The 22,705-nt window shown below is 37.7% G+C and overlaps 1 protein-coding gene across 4 annotated transcripts in view; it reads left to right on the forward strand.

Annotated features, from left to right (window-relative positions):
- Positions 1-22,705, forward strand: part of ADGRV1 (adhesion G protein-coupled receptor V1) — a 283,830-nt gene that overhangs the window by 128,344 nt on the left and 132,781 nt on the right. For all 4 annotated transcript variants that reach the window (XM_064402834.1, XM_064402835.1, XM_064402836.1 and 1 more), the window contains 8 exons: positions 51-222; positions 4,483-4,725; positions 9,164-9,571; positions 10,557-10,741; positions 11,794-12,043; positions 12,211-12,350; positions 13,331-13,491; positions 18,541-18,641. In XM_064402834.1, the coding sequence (XP_064258904.1) occupies positions 51-222; positions 4,483-4,725; positions 9,164-9,571; positions 10,557-10,741; positions 11,794-12,043; positions 12,211-12,350; positions 13,331-13,491; positions 18,541-18,641 (1,660 nt within the window). The remainder of the gene's footprint in view (positions 1-50; positions 223-4,482; positions 4,726-9,163; positions 9,572-10,556; positions 10,742-11,793; positions 12,044-12,210; positions 12,351-13,330; positions 13,492-18,540; positions 18,642-22,705) is intronic.

Below are 22,705 nucleotides of genomic sequence, written 5' to 3' on the forward strand. Positions count from 1 at the left end.
TCTGTTTTGCTCTCCTTCAGTAAGTGCGTACTCTTCTCTTTTGCTTATAGGGCTTTTGAAGATGTGACGATCTTCTGGCGTGTGACCTTTAATAAAACAGCTGTTGTCCTTCTGAAGGATGGTGTGAACTTGGAGAATGAGCTTGTAGCTGTGCTGGGAGCCACAACCTGTGTGGCAGGTCAAACAATGTGCAACATCTCTATTGAAATAAAACCTGATCATGTAAGTAATTGTTGCTCTTTATGTACAGGACTGAATTGCAGTTTGTTAAGATGAAAAAACTCCTCTGATCCAGACAAACTAGTACTTAGTTTGAAGATAGTAACTTGGTATCTGACTCCTCTGGGACATGTTTATTTATAGTCTTCTACTGACTCCATTGTGACTGGTAAAAAATTTGGGAAGGAGATAAGTATTTAGTTTGAAGAGTAAATTACAGATCTTAGGTTTTATGCAACAGTAAGGGAAAAGAATGGAGTTTTTTCAATGGAATGTTAGATCATATGCTCTCATCCTTTACAGAGTAAGATTTTCATCTACCAAAACATTTCTTATGGTGGTTGATGGAAAACATTCTGTAAATAATAGCTCATTGAATAAAAAATACCTTTGAGTCTAACTTTTATGTAATTTTATATTCCTAAATCTAGCACAGTGATCTCTGAAAACTCATAAAAACTGCCTAAGGATCTCTGAGTGTCTAAAAATCTGTCTCTGTTCATCTGCCTTGTGAATAGTGAAGTTCAATTTAGGAGCCATCATCCACTAAATTGCGTTTGTCTAAGTCTAACAGCTTTGTGAGACTCAGATGGCACTCTAATATACAGACATGATTGTATTAACACAAAACATAGTATTCAGTCATTTTTATTGAAAAGGAAAAAATATTTCAGTGTGAATACATAGGGGTTAGAGTAAGCCCTTAAGAAAGGAAGGATTAATGTTTGCCATTATTTTAAAGTTGGAGAGTTTCAAATTTTTCTAATAAATTATCGTAGCACCCCGGTGTAAGAGCCATAATGAGGGACTCCAGGCAGCTCTTCATAATGCAGTTTATTACATCCAATATGTTACAGCAGTACAGGGTTGTGGGCAACAGAGCGTATGCCTACTGCTGTCAGCTCCAGCTGCAGACCTGAAGACTCTTTAGTTTTGGTTACAATTATATACTTCAATGTATACATTATATACTTTTCTTTGCTGAGCATCTTAATACAGAAGAACCAATCTATATCTTAATTTTTCCCTATAGCCTATCATAACTACTACAATTACCATATTCATGTTACTGTTGGCCAATCACTAAAAGTTAACATGTTGCAGTTTAAGCTAGAAGTTGTTTTTAAGTTTTCTCGCAGTGGAAAATTCTGAGACCTTTTTTCTACTTGCAACATCAGCAGACTTCTTTGCCTGTGCTTTCTTTCTGCTTGGTAAAAACATCTTGTTTGAGGTGGGTTTATCGTTTGCTCTAAGGCATAAAACCCACTTCTAACTAACATACCTTTGCCTTCTTAGTTATCCAGTAAGACTGGCTCAGCATTTCTTTTCTTCTATATCAAAACTTGCTTTCATTTCTATTCCTTCTACAGATTCTACATTCAGAAATCTTTCTGCCAAGCATAGGTATCTCTGAGACTTTCCTGTCTCTTCCCAAACTTTCATCCTTCCCAGCACCCGGGCTAGTGGCAAAGCTGAGGTCTGGGCACTGGAAAATCACTAGATGGGAAGATTTCCATGGTTTTTTTTTTTTTTACTCCATTCTAGAAAATATTGCAACATGCTATATGTAGGAAATAGGGATTTCCTATTTAGGAGATGGATTTAGTCCACTAAGAGAGCCATTTTCCTTCTCCATCTTCAGATGTTATCTTTACATCATAGAGCCAGTGAATAGGTGTATAGGGCACAGGCTGCCCTGCTGAGTAAACTGAGATTATGAATACCTTTAGACCAAAGAAGGGATATCAGTATTTAATAACAGCAGTGCACAAGCTCCAGAAACATGCAGTTGTGCCACATAAAGCCTCTGCCATTCCAGCAAGTGCTACTGGAAGGTTAAAGCTCCCCATTCATTCCAGTTTAATTGTGCCTGTCCTTAGTCAAGAACATTTCATTTAGAGAACCACTTAACAATTTAACTGAAAACATATACTATTTATTGCTCCATATATTTCCTCTTTCTTCTTAAAGTTTTTCTTTCATAAGTTAGCTTGTGAGTTAGTAGTAAATGTATTAAAAAAAGATAAAGTAACAAATACATTAACTAAGTACTTTACATTTTTGTAGGATACATTCTAGCTTTCATAAGTTTTACTTCCTCAGCAGTACTGAATTTATTAGCTAAAAATCCCAGAATTAAGGTATGATTTCAAAAAGTTCAGGGTTGAAACACAGTTTTTTTGTGTAATGGGTTGGCCCTGGCTGAATGCCAGGCACCCACTAAAGCCTCTCTGTCACTCTTCTCTGCAGCTGGGCAGGGGAGAGAAAATATAACAATGCATTCAGGAGTTGAGACAAGGACCAGGAGAGATCACTCACCAAACACCTGGGCAAAACAGGCTCAAATTAGAGATATTAAATGAATTTTTTGCTAACAAAACAGAGCAGGATAATCAGAAGTAAACTGAGACCTTAAAACACCTTCCACCCTACCATCCCTCCTTCCAGCTCTACCTCTTCCCCTCAGGCAGCAAATGGAGTTGGGAAATGGGGGTTATGCTCATTTCACCACATGTTGTTCCTGTTGTTGCTCAGAAAGAGGAATCTTTCCCCTGCTCCACCACAGGGTCATTCCAATGGGAAGCTTCTTCAATGTGAATCCATACCACAGGCAGCAGTTCTCCATAAACTGCTGCAACATGGTCATCTTCTCATTTGGTGCAGTCTTTCAAGGGCAGGCTGCTCCAGTGTGGATCCCCCACACAGCCATTAGTCCTACCAGGAAGCCTGCTCAAGTGTGGGCTCCTTTCTCCATGGGTCTGCAGGTCCCTGCCAGGAACCTGCTCAAGTGTGGGCCACCCATGGGGTCATAACCTCCCCTGCTCCAGTATGGGGCTCCACCATGGGCTGCAGATGGATCTGTGCATGCTCATGTACGTCCATGGGCTGCAGGGGCACAGCTGGACTACAGAGAAATCCTCCCTAAAGCACTTTTTCCCCCTCGTACTCCACAGACCTTGGTGTCTGCAGAGTTGTTCCTTTTACATGTTGTCACCCCACTTTACTCTGGCCGCAATTACATCTGCATAAAGACAGGTTTCTTACTTTTTAAATATGTTTTCATAGGTGTGGTTCGATTGGCTCGGCTATAGCCAGTGACAGACCCATCTTGGAGCTGTCTGGCATTGGCTCTGCCAGACAGAACCTCTGGCAGCTGGGGAGGACTTCTGGCAAATTCTCAAAGAAGCCACCCCTGTAGTTCCACCACTACCAAAACCTGGCTATACAAATTCAATTTAAAAAATAGTAAAAAAACCCCAAAACTGGCTTCAGTGATTGCCATTTTTTCATAATATTATTTTCTTGTAAAAAACCCCAAACTTTTAAAATCTTTTTTTTTTCAAGTTTGCTACTTGACAAGTGCATGTAACTAGGTACAAGTAACATCTTTCCAATTATTTTTGGAATTTTAGAATGGAGTTTTTGGAATTTTAAAATTTGGATGTCTATTTTTAAATGTTACATTTGTTTTGTAGGTAAAATAGAAGACGAGGCAGAATGTCATATTATAAACTTAACACTGCTACCTTATTTTCAATAAGGAAACAAGGTTCCACAGCCTGTATTTTCAGAGTGAAGTATTTCTCTATACGTGACACATCACAAAAATCTATCAAATAATATTATCTAAGCTCTGAGATTTTAAATAAATTCAGTTAAGTGTGCAAATCTACTGAGTTTTTAATTTCTTGTAAAAACGTGCATGGACATACTAGTGTCTAAATGCTTAAGCTGCGTGCAAAATATTTTTCAGAACTTTAATTGAGTTCAGTACTTGAATACAGGAGAGTTATTATGCAAATTATTTGCATTTTCAAAATTGTGTACTTATTTCTGTGCAGTATTTCCAAAAGTGAGTAGGTAGGTATGTGCCTTTTTGTAAAGTAAAAAGAAAATGAAAGAGCTTAATAAGTACATCTGTGTAAATCTATAATATGGAATATGGCACTCTTGAAGGGTTTATTGTCATTTGTGTCAAATTTACAGCCATAATGCCTGCACTATTTAAATAGCTACTTTAATGCAGCAAGTTCTGCGTGAAAATCTGGGATTTAATAATTGTGCCTGACAGAGTGATATCCATTGCAGTATTGATTTTATGATACATTTTATTGTACTTATTGCACATTTCAAGAAGCATGTTTGTGTAAAGTGTTATTAAAGTGATCCACTGTGCATATAAAGTAATATATAAACATTTATTTAAAGCTGAAAGTTATTAGTAGGTCTTATAATGATATGAAAATCATCACTCACTTACAGGTACCAGAATTTGAAACTTATATTTTTGTTGAGCTGTATGCTGTAAGCACAGGAGCTGCTTTGAACAACAGTGCCAGATTTGCTTTTATTACTGTCCTGGAAAGTGATGCTCCTCATGGTTTACTGTATTTTGCTGTGGGATCTCGATTTGCTGTTGCTTATAAGAATACAGATTTAATCAGTCTGCAAGTTCTTAGAGATTCTAGTACATCAGTAACCACAATGGTTACCTACAGTATGCAGGTAAGACTTATTATTATTTTATTTATTTTTATATCTTTTTCTGACTTTTAGGAAAGCACAGACTTTCACCTCCTCAGGGAGCTAGTCAGGGGTTACCTCTGGGAGACTGCCCTCAGGGACAAGGGAGTGGAACAGAGCTGACAGATCTTTAAGAAAGTCTTCCATAGAACACAGGGGCTGGCAATCCCCAGGAACAAGAAATCAGGCAACAAAGGCAGGAGACTGGCATTGCTGAGTCAGAACCTGTTGGTCATACTAAAGAGAAAGAAACAAATGCACAAGCAGTGGAAGCAAGGACAGGTGAGCTGGAAAGAGAATAGATACAGAATGTGAATGTGTAAGGAAGGCCAAGGTGAAGCTGGAAGTGAACCTGGCAAGGGATACGAAAAATAACAGGAAGGGTTTGTTAACCAGAAAGGTGTGTTAACCAGAAAGGGAAGGTCAAAGATGGTGTTTCCCCCGATAGACAATGCTGGGAAACTGGTAGCAACAGATTAACAAAAGACTAATGGACTCAACACTTCTTTTGCGAGTCTTCACTTGCAACCTTTTTCCCTACGCCTTTGAAGTGGGTGGACAGCAGGATAGAGCATGGGCGAGCAAGTCCCTCCCACTGTATGGGAAAATTGGGTTTGTGACCACGTGAGGAAAATGAATGTTCACAGCTCTATAGGACCCAAAGAGATGCATCCCGGAGTCTTGAGAGAATTGGTTGATGTTGTTGCCCATACATCTCCCTTGTTACTTGAAGTCTTGACAATCAGGTTAAATCCCTGGTGACTGTAAAAGGGGTATTACTATGTCCACCTTTAAAAAGGGAAGAGTAAAAAGGAAGGCCCTGGGAATTATCAACCTGTTGGCCTCCCCCTCCTGCCTATGGGAAGATCATGGAACAGATCCTTCCAGGAGCTCTGCTAAGGCATGTGGAGGACAGGGAGGAGCTTGGAGAGAGCCAGCACAGCTTCACCAAGGGCAAGTCCTGCTTGACCAACCTAGTGGGCTTCTATAATGGGGTGACTACATCGGACTACAAGGGAAGGGTTACAGATGTCATTTATCTGTCTGTAAAGTCTTCGACACATAACTCACAAGATCCTACTCTCTAAATTGAAGAGAGATGGATTTGATGTTGGATTTGAATGGACTGTTTTTTGATGGATAACAAAGTTGGTCACATCCAGAGAGCCACAGTCAATGGCTCAGAGCATCAGTGACAAATGGTGTCCCTCAGGGATCTGCACTGGAACTAGTGTTATTTACTGCCTTCTTTAATGGCATAGATGAAGGGATTAGGTGCACCCTTAGCAAATTTGCAGAAGACACCAAGCTGAGGGGTGCAGCTGACACTCCTGAAGGATGGGATGCCATCCAGAGGCACCAGGACAGGCTCAAGAAGTGGCCCTTGGGAATCTCATGAGGTTTAACAAGACCAAGTGCAGAGTGCTGCACCTGGATCAGAGCAATCCCCAGTGCAGGCTGGGGGATGAACAGATCGAGAGCTGCCCTGCCCCAAAGGACATGGGGATGCTGGTGAGGGGCTGGACATGAGCCAGCCATGGGCGCTTTGGTGAGACCCCACCTGCAGAGCTGCCTCCAGCTCTGGGGTCCTCAGCACAGGAAAGACATGGAGCTGTTGGAGCAAGACCAGAGGAGGCCACTCAGTTCGTCAGAGGGATGGAGCACCTGCTCTGAGGAAATGCTGAGAGAATTGGGATTGTTCAGCCTGGAGAAGAGGTGGCTTTGGGCTGACCCAGGTGCGACATTCCAGTACCTAAAGGAAGGCTATCTGAAAGTTGGAGAGGGACTTTTGGCAAGGGCATGTAGTGACAAGAGGGAAAGGCTTAAAACTGAGAGACAGTAGGTTTCGATTAAATATCAGGAAGAAATTCTTTACCGTGAGGGTGGTGAGGCACTGGCAAGAGAAGCTGTGGATGCCACATCTCTGTAGGTATTCAAGGTCAGGTTCAATGGAGCTCTGAGCAACCTGGTCTGGTGAAAGTTGTCCCTGTCTGATGCAGGGGCTTTGGAACTAGATGGTCTTTAAGATCCTTTTCAAACCAAACCATTAGTAAAATCATGGATTTTATGATTCCTTTTATAATTGAAATTAATTAAATAATAATAAATTAAATAATTGATCACTCTTTAAAGTAAATAGGACTGTGATTAGCATTTTTTTTCAGGAAAGAGTCAAACATTTACTGAGCCTAGCTTCTTTGGTTTTCCATTATTAAAATAACTTTTTCTTATTTCATTGTCCAGAATATTTTTTTACCAGTATCTTTCAATGTCCTCAAAGATTATGGTCAGCCAAGCATCGAATATATTTCTTTCTTTGTTCTAAGGCTCTTGTGAGCCTTCGGTTTTTGAGGCTTTTTCATCTGAAATTAAGTTTTTATCCTGATGGTTATGTATACAACATCCAGACAGCAGGACACTTGCTCTGTTAGGCAACAAGTGTATTATTAGTAACTGAACATACATAGGAAAAGAGAAATTATTCAAATTTTGTTAAATATTTTTGGAAGACTAAACAAAAAAATTGTTCTTACCAAAAATAGAATGCACTAAAGTAAATTTTATCATCCCCATTAATTTTTTGTCAGATTATGCTCTTTATGTAAAGAAAACCCCATAATCCAGCAGTTTTGAGATGTTTACCTCTGTAGCACAAGACTCTTCTAGCTGTTGACCCTTTTTTCTCTTAAATGCATGCCTCACTCATTATTGTTGCAGTTGATGAAGTTTCTCCTTTAGCAGATCTGCAAAAACATGATTCCTGGCACTTCCTTAGTATGTGTGAATCCAGCATCAGACCTCAGGATACAAGAGATATTCTTTCAAGTTTACCATCATCAGAAGTAGTTAGCCTGATCAACTTTCAATATCTGTGATTTTATGCCTAAAATAATTGTTTTGAGGATGAGTTATTATATACTTTCCCCTTATAATAAAAGGTTTTTCATTCTATTGTTATATTGAATGCATATCTTTTTTAAACATATAGGTTTACATTGTATTTCCATCAATTTATTATATAGTAATTGGCCAATGTTTCAATTATATTGTGTGTAACAAATTTTCACATTTATTCAACCTAAGAATTCACTATAATTTAGCTGTTAAATGGAAAAGAAATTGCTACTGTCCAGTGTATATTTAAGCTAAAATATAGTGGGCAATCTCTTATCCATTCGTAATTTTTACAACCAACCCTCTTTGGACATTTTTATGTTCTGAGAGTGCATGGCCAAATACTAAAGTATTGGTATTATTAGTCGCTTTAAAATAAGAGGCCACAGCAGACAGAAGGGCAATAACTGGAAACTGATATTTACCTCAACCTACAAAGGTTTCTTAGACATTGTTCTTGTCACTAGTGTTTTATTTCTGCTTATTTCCATTTCCTAATTCTCAATGGGAAGGGATAAACAAAAGGAAACTTCCCCCTGGAATTTCCACAGGTGATGGGATCATGTCAAGTGCATTTTGAACAGTTACAGGCTGCACTGACTTACTAGGTTCTCCAATGAACTCAGAAAATGTCTGATTCATTCCATAAATAAGGTCTACTAATAAAAGGTAAATATTTTCAAAAGGGGTCTAGTATTTCACAAATTAAAATCCCCATTTTATTCAGTAGGAGACCTTTACTTAGGAGTCAGTATACAAGCTGCCCTTATTAAATTAATATATACTTTTGAAAAAATAATACAGTTGATAATAGCTCAGGAAGTTAGTTTCCTCTTAAGGAAAGTTTAGTACATTACCTGATATAATGTCAAGGCTATGGCAAGTGACAAAAAAAACAAGACTTTGAAGAATGAAACAGTAACTGAAAACCTCATGGAAGGTAAAAACAGTGTTGCTTCACAAAGAAATAAGGCCATGTAGCATTACTGGATAAATTAATCTATCCTCCTTGCATGTGTATTCTGCATTTGATTTGCCTTTGTATTAAATGGATTATTCATCTTTTAAGTGTGTATTCCGGGACTGAAAATACCATGAGTTGATATTAATTTGGACACAGATTTCCAAAACTTTTGCTTTGCTTTTATTTAGTTTTCTATGTATTTGTAATACTTTTCTCTACCCTAAAGTGAGGTCATAGTCTTACATCAATTCTTCTGGAATTCACACATGTGCTAACATTTCTGTAGTATTTATTCACACAGAAAATGGATTTTTGTTCTGGAAAAGAAAGACACCCTCTTTACTATTGATAATATATAATTCTCCTAGATTTGATTGATTACTGATTCAGGGAGATAATTATTTTAAATGTAATATTTTCATCACTCATAACTGCTTTTTGAAAGTGGACTTCTTTTTTACACTTTTTTTTTTACCCACCTAAAGTATGTTCTACAGCAGGTGGTTTTGAACAATTACATCTATCATAATGTTACCTAAAACTCTTTTGCTTTGTTTTAAGGAACTACAAAAACCTGAACCTATTGGACGGACCTTCATATCTCCAGCTGTGGCAGGACAAGATTTTGCCAGATCTGAAGGTTTATTGACTTTTGCACATGGACAGAGAAATGCATTTCTGGATGTGACCCTGACTCCAAAGACAGGATCTTTAAACCCATTTCCTAAACGTTTCCAGGTTGTACTTTCTAATCCCACAGGTGGTGCCAAGATAGATGATGCGTATGGTATTTCGAACATTACCATTGTCTCAGATTTGGACTCCTTGCCAATTTGGGGACTGATTGATCAACTGCATCAGCCTCTTGATGACACCATGTTACACAGAATCCTTCAGAATCTGAATGTCAAAGTGGCTACAGAAACTACAGAAGAGCAACTTACTGCTGTAGTACATATAATAGATAAGGTAAACACTTCTTGCTTGTCCTTAAATGACATTAATTAGAGTATAATAACACAACAAGGTGCACATGCAAACACACACATATAAAACAAGGCAGATCACATCCACAACAGTGACTCAGAAGCACAGACTGCAAAAGTGGAAATTGTGAAGTCTCACAAGGAAGGAGCTTGTCTGCCACTAGTTAGGAGGTGGCAAGAAATCACAAATCAAATAGGTTGAAATGAGCATCTAGTATTAATTTTGCATAAATACCTGTAGCTCTTGTAGATTTTCTACTGTGCAATTCTCCTTCTGGTGCTGCAGCTTCATAGAGCTTATTATGTTTTCTTTACTCTTGGGTCACACCTTTGTTTCTTTGAGACCTGGCACAACCTCTGCTCCTATCTTTACAGCAGATTGCAGTCAACACTCAAGCAAATCCTACCTGGGCCAGCTGGAGTCTACTGTAGTCATAACCAAGCATCAGTCTTTTTTCCTCCAGTAGCTTAGGGAATTGGTTCTCAGGGTAGCTGAGTGCTTAAGCGTTGGTCTAATTTCTGTGAAAATTATGGGTTAGTTGTATGGCATTCTGTCTCTTCTGGACTGTTGGAATAATACATAGAAGCTGGAAAATTTCTATATATCTAGATACAAAGCATAATAACAATATCCATTCATTTTTGATTGTTGCCACACAAAAAACAGAGAAAATAATTTAAAAACTTCTCAGGACTAAAAAATATTTGATTTGTGAAAGAATGAAAGATGCCACATCCTTTCTTTAATAATCAAATCCCCTAGTAAGCATATCTTTATGTAACTTTGACAGACTGTGTCTTATGCCTCAGAAACTTCTATGTGATCAGGAGTTGGGAAAAATATTCAGAACTTTCAGAATGAATGTTGGACTAACAGAGAAGATATCATTAAACCATTGAACATGAGGAAATGTTACAAGCAGATTCCTGTGTGTAAAATGTTGTTTGATTTCTTCTCCTTTCATTAGGTTACAGGTGTAGGTGAAAAACTGTTACTCACTGATAAAAGTAGAAGTCTTTTCTATGACATACTCTGTGCTCTGGCTAGCCCAAAACGCAAGGACACACAAGGATATAGCCTGCTTGCTGAGGTGACTGAGAAGTTTGCTTTTTCTCTGTTGGCTGGGATAAAGTGTGGATCACCAGGAGAAAGGTTAGTAAGCTTGAATTCATAATATGTTTTGTAAATACATGACAGTTTACCAATATAGAAAATCTAAATTACTTTTTCAGAAAAGGGACTTATCTCCTGTCTAGTATGTTACCCATATGTGAATGTGTTGTTACAGTGTCATGATCTTACAAAGCACTGTGTCATATTGCCAGTATATATAGTGCTTCGTAAGATTGGTTGTCACACATAACTGTTACTTTGGTATGGAATAGATCTGGGAATATGAGTCAGGAGATCTGGTATGTATTGACCCACCTCTAACTCAAATATTGCCTGGAAAGAATTCATTATTCTTGCTAAGAAAATAACGTGTTTGTATGATGCAGAGATGTGTTCTAAGCCTTAGATGAAAGTCAGCAACCCAAAATTTCTGCTGGCATTTTGTAATTTGTATGTTCTTGGTTTTGATCACTTGAACACTGTTTTAAAATATTTAAAGCTACTCGTAGTTTCAAATTGCTAGTTTTGTCTCCAAGAACATAATAGCCTCATCAAGCTAATGGGCAAGAAAAATAGGTGACTGAGGTTATTCTTTTTTATGACACAGATGATTTTAAACACTCCCATTGAGGATCTATTAAACAGCTGGTAATGGAATGTGTGTTCAGTGTTTAGAACTTCAAAGTTTAAATTCTTTATTCCAAATGTTTTGCATAATCTGGTGGGAAAAAAAATAAAGCAACATCATCCATTTTAATGCCTCCCCTGTTTTTTAGACTCAGTTCTACATCAGGTTGTAAAGATGAGTATTTTGATAGCCTAATTCACTATGGACAGGTTTTAGTTGCAGGTCATAAGGAGCAAATACCAGAGAGGAAATGGAGATGCTGAAATAGGCAAAAAATTCAGCCCTCTTTTTTTTTTTTTTTTTTCCACAGAAACTGAAATAGTGTGCCAATTAAATATCACAGGCCTGAAAATGATGAATTAATAAAGTACTAACAAATCACAAATACCTTTTAGAGTCATTACATGATGAATAGTGAAGCTGGGTCCCACTTACCAGCCCTATTGCTTTTTTGTTTCCACAGAGGCAAAAATGTCCTTGACAGCTGCCCGTATATTGCAATAATGGCTCACAACTGGTTTCCTCAGCAAATCAATGGACATAGATTTAATGGAAAAGATGGAGATTCTATTCAAGTACCTGAACATCTACTAGAGGTCTCTGTAGTATTATCATCTCCCCAAGAAGAGAAATGTGAATCCGTACAGTTCACAGAATACAGCAGTCAGCAGTGGTTCCTTACTGGAGATAAAGAACTTGCTCTGAAGAACAAGGTTTGAAGAAATGCAATTTTTTTCCCCAAGAATTTGTTTTAATTTAGATATTGCTCAAAATATAAGTGTTTTATGGTTGTCTCTGATTAAAATGAACACTGATTAAAATGAGCACTGTGTTGAATTGTAATATTAAATGTATCTTTACATTGTACATGTTGTTTCAGGTTTTTTCAATGAGCTTGAAGGGTCAGAGTTCACAGCCTTTGAAAGATAACAGTGAAGTCATTTATCGTATTTATGCTGAAGGAAGTCGGATTGTTCCACAGACGTCTCTATGTCTCCTCTGGAATCAAGCTGATGAAAGGTTATTTTATTATTGTGTTTAGTTTTCTATTTTCTACCATGAATCCATGTATTTGTGCAAAATGTGATAATGCAAATTAAATAATTTGCAAATATAAAATTGATCCATTTCATGTCTTTTTTCCTTAATTTTTCTGGCCATTTTACCAGTACATAAATCTTCTCTTATAATAAAATGAGTAGTTCAGATAGCTCAGATATTTCTGACTTCTGCCCTTTTTTCTTCAAAATACTATTTAGATTGTATAATGATGCATTAGGTTGCAGTGACAGGCCATAAATCCCAGAATTGCATCAATGAATGTGTTAAAGACTTGGAGATAAGGATGTTCTATATCCTGTCGAAGTCTAGTTGATTTAGATTCAATTTCATTAGACCAACTGGATGATACCAGCCTGCTATTGATACAAACTATTTGTTTTCAGGAGGAGATGCACCACAATCTACCTGTATGCTTTCCTTTTATCTATGCACAAATTCCAGTAGAAATGGCTTAGGATATCACCTGTGTATGTCTTATCCTTTTTCCAAACCACTTCAGCAATACTGGAAAAAAAACCCAACAAAAACCAATGAACAAAAAACTTCTGAATTTTAGTTTCAAACCAAAAAAGAGCAGTATAAATTGTTCTCCATAACAGGATAAGGTGTTGAGTAAATAAAGTAACTATTTGAAAAGTCAGACAGACGTAGAAATCTAGCAGAAATTTTAAAAACATGGCCACATAAATTCTCTAGTGAAGAAAACTTAATTTCAATATATTTACAAAAATTTTAAAAAGAACATGAAAAAACTATAAACAACATTTTAATCTCATGTAAATGTGCTATTCTGAGCAGTGCACATGAAAGATTACAGAAAACACCTCTGCAGTAGTTTAGCGAAGTTGGTATTCCAGGAATACAACAAAAATTTTTTAGCTTGCTTACAATGTGAGTTACACAAGTCCATTTCCAACTTTGTGGAACTTGTTTTGCAGCTGGCTGTCTGATAGCGGTTTCTGCAAAGTGGTTGATGGCACATCAGATTATGTGGAATGCTCCTGTTCTCATATGTCCATTTATACAGTTTATGCCCAAACCGATAACTTGTCTTTATACAACGAGGCTTTTTTTTCTTCTGGATTCATCTGTATTTCAGGTCAGTTCATTTAAGACAGTTTTCTTATTAATAACAATTGATGACCAGTAAAACTGGTTGGCTGATTTTTAACATTTTTGGTAGCTGATGACAATCTTTTTATTTAGTGGAATATTGAATGAATGTTAACTAACCAAATGTTATTAAAGGTGCTATCTTGTCTGGTATTTGCACACTGACAAATTTTGCCATTGGAAAAAAATGTCAAGTGTAGAAATATCACAGAATCAACTAGGTTGGAAAAGATTTTTAAGGTCATCGAGTTCAACCTATGACCTAACACCACCTTGTCAGCTAGACGATGGCACTGACTGCCACATCCAGTCTTTTCGTAAACACATCCAAGGGTGGTCATTCCACCACCTCCCTGGGCAACCCATTCCCATCCTCATATTTTGGCACATAGGGGCAGCCTGCTGCTGTGCCTTCAAGATTTTTTTCTTGAAGTATGTCCACTTTCCTGGATCCCTTTGCTTTTGAGGGCTGTTTCCCAAGGTACTGTCCAGAACAGCATCCTGAATTCCACCCTCTGGAAGTCTTGTGTAGAGGTTTTATTGAAGTTTCAATATCCTTGTTTCACTGAATATTGAGAACTCTATTCTTTCATGGTCACTGTGCCCCAGATGGACTCTGACCACCACATCTCCCTCCAGCTCCTCTCTGTTTGCAGACAGAAGGTCTAGCAGAGCCCCACCCCTGTCAGGCTCACTCACCATCTGTGACAAGAAGCTCTCCTCTGTACACTCTAAGAATCCCTAGACTGCCTCTTTTCCACTGTGTTGAGTTCCCAGCAGATGCCTGGCAGGTTAAATCTCCTACAAGAACAAGGGCTGGCAATCTTGAAACATCCTCCAGCTGCTTATACAATAATTCATCCATCTCTTCATCCTGGCTGGGTGGTCTGTAGGAGACTCCCACCAGGATGTCAGCCTTGTTGCCCTTTCTCTGATTCTTACCCATGGCACTTGATCTTTTTGTCATTAATCTCAAGTTCCATGGTGTCCAGAGCCTCCCTAACACAGAGCCACCCCACCACCTCTTCTCCCTGTCCTGTCTCTTGTGAAGAGCTTGTAGCCATCCATTGCAGTGCTCCAGTCCTGCAAGTCATCCCACCACATTTCTGTGATGATGACTATGTCATCACTTTGCTGCTGTACCATGGCTTCCAGACCCTTGTTTGTTACCCACACTGCATGCATCAGTATACATGCACTACAGCTGTGCTGCTGATTTCACCCCTGACTCTGGCTTACCACCCATGGGCTTACCCCTGGAGTGCCTGGTTTTATCCCCTTCCCCCTACAAATCCAGTTTAAAGCATTCTCAATCAGCCCTGCCAATGCATGGGCTAGAATCCTTTTGCTCTTGTTGGACAGATGGAGCCCATCTGACTCAAGCAGACCTGGTGCTGTAAAAATTGCCCATGGCAGAAAAACCTAAATTCCCCTGATGTCACCAGCCCTTAAGCCATTCAGTGATAATGTGGGTTTTCCTATTCCTTTCATCATTCATCCCTGCTCCTGAAGGAACTGAGCAGAACCACACCTGTGCTCCTGCGCCACAAACCAATCAATCCAGGGCCCTGATATCCTTTCAAAAGACCTGGTACCCTTCTTGTCAACCTTGTCACTGCCAACCTGGACAAGCAGCAGTGGGTAATAATCAGAGGGGTGACTTAGTTCAGGGAATCTCCTGCTGATATCCCATACCTGGGCCCCAGGAAGGCAGCAGACTTCCTTGTGGAATGGGTCTGGTTGACACACAGGGCCCTCAGTTCCCCTCAGAAGGTGAATTTACTACAACTACCCTTCTTTTGTTCTTAATTTCCTGAGGTGATTCATCTGAAAGACAAAGTGCACCTGGGAGACTCTCCACCCAGATTTTTTTGTTTACCATCATCTGCCTTAGTCTCTGGACCCAGGGCCTTTTACCTATTTTGGGAAAGTCAGGGGGAATTTTGCTACCTCTCTGAGTAGCTCATTCACTGGCTCACACGACGCACAGGTGCCTTTTCCACTGTCCTCTGGTACTACCCCTAGGCTCAGCTACTCCCTGCAGCCAGGGACCTGGACAGCTGTGTCCTTCTTGGCAGGTTTGGGCTTAGCACACTTTTGCTAGCAGCAGCAGCAGCAGCAAGCTTTTGACCATTTATAAGCCCTTGCTGGATCTAGTCAAGTTGGTGGAAGAAGCCCCAAAAACCCCGACCAAAACACACCCATCTAACACAACTCACCACCAGGAGCCAGGAGAGCAGCTGCATCCCTCCTGTGCAAACTGCTGTACCACGCCCTCACTGCTGTGCCATGCCCCTGTTTGCCCCATTTGGCTCAACACACTCCCTAGAGCAATTTAAATCTCCTACACGTGGTCCCGGTATACCCCTTGATTGCCTGATTGGCTGTTTCCTGACATATTGTCGCTTTTCAATAAACCATTCCTCTGGGATGGTTTATTGAAAAGAGATAATATGTCATTCATCTGAGGGAAGAAATTTAAAAACCCTAAATTTATCTGTGTTGCTAGCAGGAGTACTGTAATCCTCTTTGTCAAATTTCTTTGACAATTTTAGCTAGAATTTACACTCAGAAATTATAACTCCGGCGAGATTCCATTACACTCTGCTGCTTTACTGCTACCCAAGATCTTGGGAAAAAAACCTAAGAGTTTAACCTATAAGTAACATGACTCTTTAGCAGCTTCAACAGCATAAATCACAAAATACAAGGCGGGAAGCAGGGGATCTAAGTTCGGAACTCAACGTCTGAATGAGCCTTTCAGATTGCAGCTGGTTTACTATTATGTTGCAGCAATCGCAAATTAAAGTCAATTTTCTTAGAACCACAGAATTATTTAGGTTGGAAATGAATTCCTGCATTTATAGGCACTAAGAGTAATGGGCTTATTAAGAAAACATGCTAAATGGAATTCTCTACTAACTTTAACTCCCTTAAATGGGGGTCTGAGTGTGCTTCTTGTGAGGTTTATGACTTCTATATTAGATCATCACTATATGAGCAGTAAAAATCATGCAAGCAGCTAAATCACTTATTTATTCCATCCAAGCAAACTTGCCTAACAGATTAAATCTAGGCTCCTTAATGTTTTTAAAATGTCAGCCAAAGAAAATGAAGACAAAGAAAGAGAGAAAACCTCTCAGTTTCTTACCGGCTCCACGCAAATTGATGATTATATTTGAAAATAAAAAAGGAGATTTTAGCACATAAAAATAAGCAGATTTTAAAATACAATTGCTGGATTACAGAGAAAAAACAAGTAAGTTGATGAAACAAAATGCTGTAAAATGCAAAATGCTATAGAAACTAAAGAAAAAAAATTATACAATTATACAAAAATTATAAGAAAAAAGCTTAGAAAACTTTTTGCTGAATTGAATCAATAAAGATGCAGATCATTGTTCACAACTAGTCACTTACAGTATATGTCATAAAAATGTGTTTTAAAAATAAACATAGTTTAGCTTGGTTAAGGGTTTATTTCAAACTTGAGATGAATGCTTTCCAACGCCTTTCAGTTTTTTGGCTGGTTGAAGATGTTTACTTGTGTGATGATACAGATTACTAGATTTAAATGAATATTTTAAGTAACAAATTGCTTGAGGAGTGATAACGATATTTTTCGTGTATCTTGACATCTCCATCTGGGTGTAAGTAGAATATTAAAAAAAAGAAAAATAGAATATTGAAAAAAAGAAGAATATTAAAAAAGAGAGAGAGAGAGACCATGTAGATGGTTGTGTAAATACCCCTAAGTAATTTTGAAATACTTAGAAATAATACTTTTAGCAATTATTTATTTTAATAATCTCTTACAAATACTGGTAGCTGAACAAATAGTCAGTCTCAAGACTGACATAAAAGAACTGCCTTAATTACCCAAATTCCTTCCCTGACTGAAGTGCACAATTAACTCCATTTAATTCTGAGATTTAGCAGTGTTTTTCTTGGTGGCTTAACTTTCCTAGAGACCTTTTCCCAGGAACTACTTACTGTTAGGAAGGGGGGCCTTTGTTGTGTTGATATTTACAATTAATTAGTGAAATGAAAAGTAGTGTCAGTCCTCCTGACTACTGCTATAACAAATTTCTATGCTCAACACAGATGAAATGGGAGACTGGCATTTAGAAGGTTATAGCTATCTGTTATAGTAGTGCTACCCAACAGAGGCATGTTTTATGTAACTGTTTCTAAAAACATTTTTTTGGAAGCACTAATATGAACACTGAACTGTTACCTTTGCTTTGTACATAACTATTATTATAATCACCCGTATCACGCAGAAAGGGACACCAAAGAAACACTTTTCAAAAATTGCTTTACATTATGAAATTATTTTGTCTCCCAAGCCTATGGGTATCGAAGCTAAGGCGACTCCTGATGAAGGGGAGAGAATGATGCATCTGACTCCATCTTATTAGAAGGCTAATTAATCATTTTATTATACTATGCATTTCATCTAGACTGAATCTGCCTGGCACTCACTCTGCACACAACTGCACAGAACTGCACTTATCTCCTGACCCAGATAGGCCAAGGGAACAAAACATCCTCACTTTGGATAAGTAATCTCCATATTGCATTCTACTTTGGCACAACACAGGCACAGCAAGTAAGATAAGAATTGTGGTTTTACTTTCTCTGAGGTTCAGAAAATGTGAATCTCAGAAATATTCTTGGGAAGAATTGTGCCTTCCTTTTGTCTATGAAGAGAATGTGGCAACATATGGGAACATTAAATACATTTTAGTATTTGAAATAAACTCATGAGTGATCCCAGTGTGAGCCAAAATGATCATACTCTCCCTATAAGATTTTTTTGGTTGGGTTTCTTAGGTAACCTGCACCTTCAAGAAACATCTGCTAGATAATACAGAACAATTTATTAGTTTAAACTTAAATATGTCTTGTGTGGTTTGTTGTGGTTTGTTTTTTTTTTGTTTTGTTTTGGTTTTTTTTGTGTGGTTTTTTTTTTTTTTTTTTTGGTTTGGTTTGGTTTTTTTTTTTTACTTTTTTCATTATCATTTCTGTGTAGGTTTCACTTTGGCTATCATCTCCCACCTTTTCTGCACCAGGTGTGCCATGTTTGCAGCTAAACTTCTCACTCATATGATGGCTGCTTGTTTGGGTACTCAGGTAAGAAAAAAGGCTGAAATCTCAATATGTAGAGTATTTACATGTTTGCTTTCCTTTTCTTCACTTTCACGGCCGTGTCTGAACAGATTATCTTTTGTGTAAATGTTTTTGGAAAATGTGAAGTTTCAACATATGACACTTAAAATTGGTGCAATATTTATATCCTGTGTTGGGAATTCAAGTGAAATTACACACTGTTTGAGAATATTTAATGAAAACTGATGGATGATATAGCAATATGAGAAGAAATTCCATGTGTGGAATGTTGTGCTCAGTTCTAACTTCTGAAGGATTTTGAAAGTTACTGTCTGTTTGGGCCCATAGGCTTTTCCATCTGTGACCATCTGTGACCTGTTTTTTGTTTAAATACACTACATACTACAATACAATACATTACATACATATGTAATTCTGATCTCTGAAGAATAATTCTTGAAAACATTTCCATGTGATGTGTAAATGTAATAATTTTAATTACAGAAGTACAATTTGTATGGTTCTAAGTAATTTTGTCATCCATCCTGAATCTTGGAAATACATCACTCTCCTTATCTCTTTTCCAATGCCATGCAATGATTTTGAAAGTATAAAACAAGATTTTTGAAAGAGGATTTTAGCAGGGTAACTGTTCAGCTAGTGAGCTAGTTTGGAGAGGAAGTAAAGACAGTTTGGCAGCAGGTGTCAGATAAAGGAAAGTGGTTTTAAGTCAAGAGTGAAAAGAGACTGTTTGACAAAGAAAAATTGAACAACTGTACCAGCTGTTCTGAACAGAAAAAAAATCTTTGTACGGTTACCTGTGTTTTGATATCTTGGCCTGTTGTGAACTAGCCTGATTAGATAGCCAAAATTTATCAGAAAACTCTATGTAGTTTATGTATGTATCTCGGGTTCCCTGCGGTCAGACATGTGTGCAGCTGTACCATCATACAAGAATTTGGTCACTATACATATGATAAGTTCACAAAGTAATTGAAAATTTCATGAGTTTGCTAACCAATGACTCTGTATTAGAGAAACTATTTAAGACAGTTTTAACTGAAAACTTCCTACATGAAAATCAGCACTTCATAGTTTAAATACAAGTAAAATAATATTTTCCATTCCTTTCTACTAATCTTTAGGCACTACTAGACACTGGATTTGTAACTATTAGCTCTCAGGCCACTCTAGAGAATGAAGGAGCTGGTGTTTCACTGTGTTTATGTTTTTATGGTGAAAAAACCCCCAAAATTAAAACAACAACCCCCCCACCCCCCAAAAAAAACCCAACTGGGAAGCTTTTTGTGGTAGCTCCACTGTTTTATACATACATAAATAATTAGTTTTCATCTAAAATCTCCACTAGGTGTTTATTAGGTTTGTAGTTTTAAGGTTCTTTTTAAACTGCTATCATTGCAAAGGTTACTAATGTCTGTAGATGGCAGTCAAATCTTTTCATTACATTGTTCAGAAACTTGCTGTTCCAAGGCTGTGCGTGCTTTGGCAATAGCTACCAAACTGCCAGGTCAAGTTGATCCTAGCACTGACTTTGATGGAAATGTATGACAAAGAATTATATTACTCTGCTTAATATTTGAAAATTGTGTTATTCAACCTAAGCAGAAATACAAACATACATGTCAAGAAGCAATAGTGCATACCATCTTCTTCTTAAAAAATTGTTAAACATTTATTTTAAAATTATAAACTGCATTCTTGGTACAACTGTTGCTCTATTATTTGGACTATTTCAGATTTGGACAATTCTGCCAGAAGATAAATTCTAAAGATGTGATAAAGTCTCCAAAAGATGATGAAGGAGCAGGATATGAATGAATGAATGAATGAATGAATGAATGAATGAATGAATGAATGAATGATCGATCATAGGGCCTGTAGCTTCTGCCATGCTATGAAAGTGAAACCTTTACAGAAACAGAGAAATTATACTTTTGCTGTACTGTTTTAATCTTAACTCCTCTCTTCCAAAATAAGGAAATTCTTATTTTCTCCTACACATAATCAAAGCCCAAATGAAATTGACATGTATACCTGGATAGGGGAAGCTTGCAAAGCGTGTTCCAAAATAAGATGTCTAGAGTGATTCTCTATACCGTCCACCATTGTCACAGCTTGTGACAGTGAGTGACTGAATACCCGCCCCTCTCCTGGCAGTAGAGAAAAGTTTTGGTTTTAATTCAGTCTTCCCTTCTGGTAAGCCTGAGCCTTTTAGTTAGCTCCTGGGAAATCCTAGTTAAAGGACTGTTTCTGAAGAAGCCAGGGGGGTAGAGTTTCACTAAACTCCAGGTCCATATGAAATATGAAACTTCTATGGAATAGGAAGCAACAAATGTTTTTATGCATTACTTTAAAGTTAGAGCCCAGTTTCCCAGAGTAAGGGAATTTGTCTTTGAGGAAACATAAGCTTAAAATTTTCTTGCTTTTGATTTCCTTGCTGTAACCTGACAGCAGCAATAACGCCAATGAGATACCAACAATTCTTGCTTGTAAGATTTGAGAGGACACAGAGGAAACAGACAAGAACTGTATACAGTGATCCAGAATTAGTGCTCATTTTAGAAATTTGGCTCCATGCTAATGCGTTTGTCCTGTTACTTTGCAATGTGAAATGTTTCAGTAAGAATTATGAGTGGTATGTATTCTTCTTCCACCCTTGTTGTCAGTGCTCCTGTCTTTGGGTTAATAAAGTGTAACATTTCTCACTTATAGAAGGAAAGATTCTACAGATGTCACTAAGAACGGAAAGTTGAAAAGATTTTCACTTCTGTTGGAGTATTGGAAAGCACAGCTAGCTGAGACACTTGTTGGGTATGTGAGAAGGGGAAGGTGTGTCAATAAAAATGTTAATGCGGGTAAGCTGCTTTCACCAGTTCCCTGCATAACATTTGTATCACAGCAAATAAATTTTATTTACTTTATAAAATCATGCTGTACCAGGGGATACAATGTATGTTCCCCAGTCCTACTGAAAACACAGTCCCCTATAATACATCAGGCAGTGACTCCTGGAGTCTCACCTATTTTTTTGTTACCATTGCAAAAATTAGGACCTAACCCTTTTCTCCAGGGACTATTTTCTTAGGTTTCAAACTGACTTATTTAATTATTTACTAGTTATTAGTTAGGTACTAGTTATTATTAAACTGACTTATTTATTTATTTACTAATTATCACTGATTTCAGTAATTCCTACCAAGTCAGAGCACAGTTCATGCAGCTTCTTTCAGAAGCAGTTTCAATCTAATCATAAGTAGAACTATTTGGGAATTGGATTTAAATAAAAGACAATTTCAGAGTGGACTACCATAAATTGAATGCTTTTATAGCAAAGCAATATATTTTACGATCAGTGAGGATTTGTGGGCCCATCTCTATTACTCTTTCTGTTTTTGAGTCTGCAATATCCAAGAAGAATCAGTCAAAGTTGCAGCTAATCAGAGATTTTTAGTAGAAGAGATTGTAATCTATATCAAGATTTCAATGACTTTATAAGTTGTGTACAATGATCATGTATATGTGCAGACATTTTGAAGATAGGTAGATAGATAGATAGATAGATAGATAGATAGATAGATAGATAGATAGATAGATAGATATCAGGTATCCTTTGGTGTTAGATGAGGTGTAGTGTATGAGGTCCTTCAGAGTCTGAGAGTCAAGAAATCCTTATCTGGAGAAGTGGGCTACCCTATCAATCTTCTATCATTAGAATATATATTATGCACAATTAAACAGTGAGGAAAGACTGCTACCATAAAACAACAGCGGATCATTGATCACCCGGATTTCTGGCTAGGAACAAGACTACTTATTGAACTCCTGACTGCAGAATATTTCACTTTTCTCCAGCAGAGGGAGTCAATTTGCCTGTGAGTTCCATCAAGTGCCAAGTAGCCACTGCTTCAAGAGATTTGATATGATGATGCCATCTGCAGATACTTAGAGCTGAAGCTCAGACAAAAGTAAAAGGCTCTGCAAATGCTCTAAGAGTTTATCTTTACAGTCTCTGTCTAGGGAGTGAGGAGATGTAGAAGCAGCTGAAAAACCTATATCCCAAGAAGAGA

The sequence above is a fragment of the Passer domesticus genome, chromosome Z (genome assembly GCF_036417665.1).
Source record: "Passer domesticus isolate bPasDom1 chromosome Z, bPasDom1.hap1, whole genome shotgun sequence".
In the NCBI taxonomy this organism is placed as follows: domain Eukaryota; kingdom Metazoa; phylum Chordata; class Aves; order Passeriformes; family Passeridae; genus Passer; species Passer domesticus.